We start from the raw sequence: 6,611 nt of genomic DNA on the forward strand, positions 1-6,611 counted from the left end.
TCCTTAGACATTGCCTGGTATTCAGCAGGTGCTCAATAACTGCTTGTTGAGTGGATGAATGCGTTTTTCACTTAACAATATATTTTAGAGATTGTTGCATGTGAATCTATGTAGTTTCCTTACTGCTTTTTATGACTCCATATGGTATTTCCTCGTGGGGATTGAAGCATAATTGATTCATCCAACCCCCCATGAGGCTGTTTACACGCTTTTGCTACTATAAACAGTACTATAGTGCAATATCTTCACATGTGCTATTTTGCTCATGTCTATGAGTATTTGTATAAAATAATTTCTAGAAATGGAATTGCTAGTCAGAGAATATGTACATGTAGAATTATGATGAATATTGCCAAATTAATTGCCCTTAAAATATATTGTACTAGCGTATACCCACAATTTGAGTGTGCTTGACATTTTCACCAACTCAGTGACTTATCAAACTTCAATCTTCAATAAAATATAAAGGAAATGTGATGTCTTCTTTTAATTTGCATTTCTCTTCATGCAAATAAAGCCAAGCATCATTTTACATGCTTAGGATCAATTTGCATCCTCTTTTTTGTGAATTGGTAGTCATGTCCTTTGACTATTTTTTTAAGTTAAGTTGTTGGTCTTTTTATTCTTGCTTTGTAGGAGCTCTCTCACTCTGCTGAGGACATTAACTTTTGTCCATCCTGTGTGCTGTGCCCATATCTTCTCTCCAGTTCATTGCTTGTTCTTTGAGCTATGATATATTTTGCCATGCAGTATAGAAAGTAGTCAAATTTATCAGTTTTCCTTTGTGGCACCTGTGTTTTGTAGCATGCTTTGTTAGAAGAGTCTTCTCCACTTTAAAATTATTATATATATATATATATATATATATATATATATATATTTAAAGCAAATCCATCTCTCCTGTCTTTATTTTATGGCTTCCCTTTTTCTTTGTTTAAATTTTTGTTAGATCTAATTTTTTTTTTTATGGGTACAGAATTAAATAGAGAATTCAACTTTACATTTCTTTCTGATAACTGCCCAGTTTTGAGTAATTTATCTTTTCTATACTTATTTGAAGTGCTACCTTTATTATGTATTAAATTTTCCACTTTTATTTGCATCTATTTTTAGGCTGTCTTGGAGAAGGAAATGGCAACCCACTCCAGTATTCTTACCTAGAGAATCCTGTGGACAGAGGAGCCTGATGGGCTGCTGTCCATAGGGTCCACAGAGTTGGACACGACTGAAGCAACTTAGCATGCATGCATGCATTGGAGAAGGAAATGGCAACCCACTCCAGTGTTCTTGCCTGGAGAATCCCAGGGACAGAGGCGCCTGGTGGGCTGCCATCTATGGGGTCGCACAGAGTTGGACATGACTGAAGTGACTTAGCAGCAGTGGCGGCGGCAGCTTAGGCTCTCTACTCTGTCCTGCTAACTATTCTTGCTAATGGCAGGGTTTCACATTCTTTTTCTCATTAACTATGCTACACAAAGTACAAAGTAGGCATCCTACAGGTATTGCTGTGGTAAAAATGATCAGAATGAGCAGATTGTACAGGAATATGCTGTTACAGGAACCAGTGACATTTGAGGATGTGGCTGTGGACTTCACCCAGGAGGAGTGGCAGCAGCTGGCCCCTGCTCAAAAGACCCTACACAGGGATGTAATGCTGGAGATCTATAGCCACCTGGTCTCTGTGGGTAAGGGAAAATTCTCTGTATAACAATGAGTGAAATCCTCTTCATCTTTCAGAAATGTCAAGACCATGACCTTTATGATTTTTTACAAACAGGATGTTTTATCATTTCAGTTTTTTATGTTTGTATTTTTGCTATATTTGGAACTGATTTTTGAGAGTTAAAGATCTATCTTTGCTGGGAGTTCCCTTTTTTCTCCTCATGAGTTTCTGAGCTGCCAAGACCAAGGTGATTGTAATTTTTCCTTAACAGGGTGTTCATATTTAAAACTAGACATAATCTCCAAGTTGGAACATGGAAAGGACCCGTGGACTATAGAGAGTGAGTTGTCAAGGTGGACCTATTCAGGTAAGTGAGAATTGGGGAAATGGCTTATAGAACATTTTCTTCTTCCCTGACATGAGTGGCTTCCTCTCTTCCTTAAAATTTGTTAGTCTTCCTTTTTAATATCCATCAGCCTCCTTCTTAGAATGTCTGTTCATTCCTGTTTTCTTTTTGGTGTCTATTTTACCTTTCTCTTCTTTCAGGTGGAGAGAAAAGCTCTGATTCTTGTCAGCAGATCATTTCTGGGGAACTTTCATTTCAAATGGAGATACTGGAAAGAGCCCCAAAGGATAATTCATTGTACTCTGTCTTTAAAGTCTGGTATATTGATGGTCAGCTAGATAGATATCGAGGAAACCAAGGCAGCGTTTTGAGGCAGATCACCGTCTTCAGCCATGAAACAATGACCAAGAAGAGAGGCCCTAAATGTAATGTATTTGGAAAAATATTCAGTGGATGCATAGACCTTGATCCTTCAAGTAAAACACTCCATCACTTTGATTCATGTGAAAAGAGCTCGAAATCTAATTTAGACTCACTGACTTGTAATAGGAGCTATATAAGAAAGAACCCCATTGAGAGATTTGGATGTGGGAAACCACTTAGCTATAGTTCATTTTGTTCAGTGCCTGAGAAAATTCACATTGGAATGAAATCCCATGCACACAGTCAATGCGAAAAAGTTATAAATCATAAGCAAGCCCATATTCAGTATAAGAAAGTTCAAGTTGGGGAGAAACAAAATGTTTGTAGTGTGTGGGGGAAGGGCTTTATTAAGAAGTCACAGCTTGTTATACATCAAAGAGTTCATACTAGGGAGAAACTGTATGTATGTGGAGATTGTGGAAGAGCCTTCATTGAGAAATCACACCTCACTGTGCATCAGAGGATTCACACTGGGGAGAAATCCTATGAATGTTCTGAGTGTGGGAGGGCCTTCCCCCAGAAGTCTCTCTTCATTGTTCATCAGAGAGTCCACATTGGAGAGAAACCTTATGAATGTTTGGAGTGTCAAAAGGCCTTCTCCCAGAAGACACATCTCATTATACATCAGAGAGTTCATACCAGAGAGAAGCCCTTTGGATTCAGTGAGTGTGGTAAGCTAGTGGAGGTGATGGAATTCCAGCTGAGCTATTTCAAATCCTAAAAGATGATGCTATGAAAGTGCTGCACTCAATATGCCAGCAAATTTGGAAAACTCAGCAGTGGCCACGGGACCGGAAAAGTCAGTTTTCATTCCAATCCCAAAGAAAGGCAATGCCAAGGAATACTCCACCTACTGCACAATTGCACTCATCTCACACTCTGGTGTATGATAAGAGGTGACTTCTGAGAGAAGGCTTTTCCACATTCTGTACATGCATAAGGTGATGGTAATGTGGTAATATAAAAGTAATGCTCAAAATTCTCCAAGCCAGGCTTCAGCAATACGCGAACCGTGAACTTCCAGATGTTCAAGCTGGTTTTAGAAAAGGCAGAGGAACCAGAGATCAAATTGCCAACATCCGCTGGATCATTGAAAAAGCAAGAGAATGCCAGAAAAACATCTACTTCTGCTTTTTTTACTACGCCAAAGCCTTTGACTGTGTGGATCACAATAAACTGTGGAAAACTTTTAACAGATAGGAACACCAGACCGCCTGACCTTCCTCTTGAGAAATCTGTATGCAGGTCAGGAAGCAACAGTTAGAACTGGACATGGAACAACAGGCTGGTCCCAAATAGGAGAAGGAGTACGTCAAGGCTGTGTATTGTCACCCTGCTTATTTAACTTATATGCAGAGTACATCATGAGAAACGCTGGGCTGGATGAAGCACAAGCTGGACTCAAGATTGCTGGGAGAAATATCAATAACCTCAGATATGCAGATGACATCACCTTTATGGCAGAAAGTGAAGAAGAACTAAAGAGCCTTTTGATGAAAGTGAAAGAGAAGAGTGAAAATGTTGGCTTAAAGCTCAACATTCAGAAAACTAAGATCATGGCATCTGGTCCCATCACTTCATGGCAAATAGATGGGGAAACAGTGGAAACAGTAGCTGACTTTATCTTTTGGGGGGCTCCAAAATCACTGCAGATGGTGACTGCAGCCATGAAATTAAAAGACGCTTACTCCTTGGAAGGAAAGCTATAACCAACCTAGACAACATATTAGAAAGCAGAGACATTACTTTGCCAACAAAGGTCCATGTAGTCAAGGCTATGGTTTTTTCAGTAGTCACGTATGGATGTGAGAGTTGGAGTATCAACAAAGCTGAGCGCTGAAGAATTGATGCTTTTGAATTGCGGTGTTGGAGAAGACTCTTGAGAGTCCCTTGGACTGCAAGAAGATCAAACCTAAAGGAAATCAGTCCTAAATGTTCATTGGAAGGACTGACACTGAATCTGAAACTCCAGTACTTTGGCCACCTGATTCGAAGAACTGACTCCTTGGAAAAGACCCTGATGCTGGGAAAGATTAAAGGCAGGAAGAGAAGAGGACGCCAGAGGATGAGATGGTTGGATGGCATCACTGACTCGATGGATATGAGTTTGAGCAAGTTCTGGGAGTTGGTGATGGGCAGGGAGGCCTGGTGTGCTGCAGTCCATGGGGTCACAAAGAGTCGGACATGACTGAGCGACTGAACTGAACTGTACACTCCACTCCAACACCTCACAGATTGACTGGTATCAATCACTTTTGCCGATCAGGTGAAACTCTAAGAATTGCTTATTGAAGAAAGTGAAAAATCTGCCCAACTTTCTTATAATACCCAGGCATCCATGCGTGCTAAGTCGCTTCAGTCGTGTCCAACCCTTTGTGACCCCATGGACTGTAGCCCACCAGGCTCCTCTGTCCATGGGATTCTCCAGGCAAGAATACTGGAGTGGGTTGCCATGCCCTCCTCCAGGGGATCTTCCCGACTCAGGGATCGAACCCGAGTCTCTTATGTCTCCTGCATTGGCAGGCAGGTTCTTTACCACGAGTGCCACTTGGGAAGCCCATAATACTCACAACAGGCCACAGATGCAATCTTGATACATTCTACCACCACTGCCATCAGCCCTGGCAAAATGTAGAATCCAAGGGACATTCTCTGAACACAATATAATAAAATGAAAACAACTTTTTCTCTAGGAACTTTAAAAAACACGCTTAAAGACTGTCTGAAGATGGCTGTTTGAACAAACTTGTGTACTTCCCCACTGCACCACTGAAGTGATGGAAAGGTTTCATTAATTCCTGGAAAAGAAGAAAGGGTGCCATCCAGGAACCAGGAATTGTGAAGGATTTCTAAAAAAAGAAAGCAGTGCACATAAGGTTTACAAGGGTGAAGAGAACCAGAAGCCCAGAGGAGCAGGTGGAAGCAACTAAGAAAGTAAGAGTGTATCCAGAGAAACCCCAGGTGGAGGGTAAATACATAGAAAGAGCAAGAACTGCCCCCAGAACTACAGGGCTAGTTGCATCATCAACACCCTTACATGGGTAGACAGCACTCTACTGACTTCTAATAATGGTGAACTCCCTACTTGCCACCTGGGAAGGGCCTGAGGTTAGGTGTGGGGAATTCTGAGAAGGAAGCAAATTAGAGCCTGAGGCACCTTCAGCCTCCACAGTAATAGTGAAAGACAGAAACACATTTGTAGAGAGGGGATCACTTCCAGTCTGTGTGCTCCATGGCCAATCACCCCAAAGCAAAGAGGATCCTCAGGTGTCTTACACACTTATGGAGAGTCTGAATGGGTGATACCTCAATCCATGCATTTTGTGAATACCACATGCAGATAAAACTGTAAAACACATAAAACATTGTTCAAAGCAACATTATCCTATGCCAAGCGTTGAAAAACTGTCCCTACAAGAACATGTGTCTCCCTAAAGGAGAATAAATCCATTTACTAAACCAAGAGAATAAAGTGAACTGGACTCAATCCACAGCAATATTATGAAGATGGTATAGTTTTCTCATTGTCTCCCAGTCTCCTTTCTGCCTTTGTCCCCCATCCAATACCTTCCTGATTTCTAAAGTCTAGTGTTTCATCAAAAGTAGAAATATGTTTACCATGGTTCCCATATAATTTCTTTTACAGTGTAGTTGGTTGGCTGATTTTCAAGGCAAAAGGTGTCTGCCCCTAGCAGTGTACCCCAAGCCCTCTGTCTCTAATGGAAGGGTAAATCTGTCCCCTTTAGCAGTTCCTTCAGATGTGAACTGGATAGCAGGGTCTGGCCACTCCCCTGAGTCTCAGGCCCCCTACTAATCATGTAGGCTCTTTTGAGAGAGACTATAATAGAAAATAAAGCTAACAAAACTGGACAGAATGTGGATACAATAAATTATAAAACTTTATGGAAGACTTAAGAAAGACCTTAAAAATGGAGACAAAGCCCAGGTTCTCGGATAGGAAGGCTCAACTACATAAAGATGTCATTAACCCCCAAATTGATCTATGAATTAACTGAAATTCCAGTCAGAATCCCAACAGGGACCCCTTTTTTTTTTCCAATCATGGAACTTGACCAGTAGATTCTAAAATGTACCCAGGAGTTCAAAGGACCTAAAGAAGTACAAAGAGGAAGCACTTGCCTTCTGAACAGTCAATCCTATTGTGGAGCTATTGTCCAT

The 6,611-nt window shown here is 41.0% G+C and overlaps 1 protein-coding gene across 1 annotated transcript in view; it reads left to right on the top strand.

Annotated features, from left to right (window-relative positions):
- Nucleotides 1-3,153, top strand: part of LOC147340444 (uncharacterized) — a 38,332-nt gene extending 35,179 nt beyond the window's left edge. The window contains exons 6-7 of the mRNA XM_086387120.1: nucleotides 1,559-1,681; nucleotides 2,719-3,153. Of these exons, the coding sequence (XP_086243246.1) occupies nucleotides 1,559-1,681; nucleotides 2,719-3,153 (558 nt within the window). The remainder of the gene's footprint in view (nucleotides 1-1,558; nucleotides 1,682-2,718) is intronic.
- The last annotated feature ends 3,458 nt before the right edge of the window (nucleotides 3,154-6,611 follow it).

The sequence above is a fragment of the Bos grunniens genome, chromosome X (genome assembly GCF_055505025.1).
Source record: "Bos grunniens cultivar Pamir isolate PY7600 chromosome X, Bosgru_T2T1.0, whole genome shotgun sequence".
In the NCBI taxonomy this organism is placed as follows: Eukaryota; Metazoa; Chordata; class Mammalia; order Artiodactyla; family Bovidae; genus Bos; species Bos grunniens.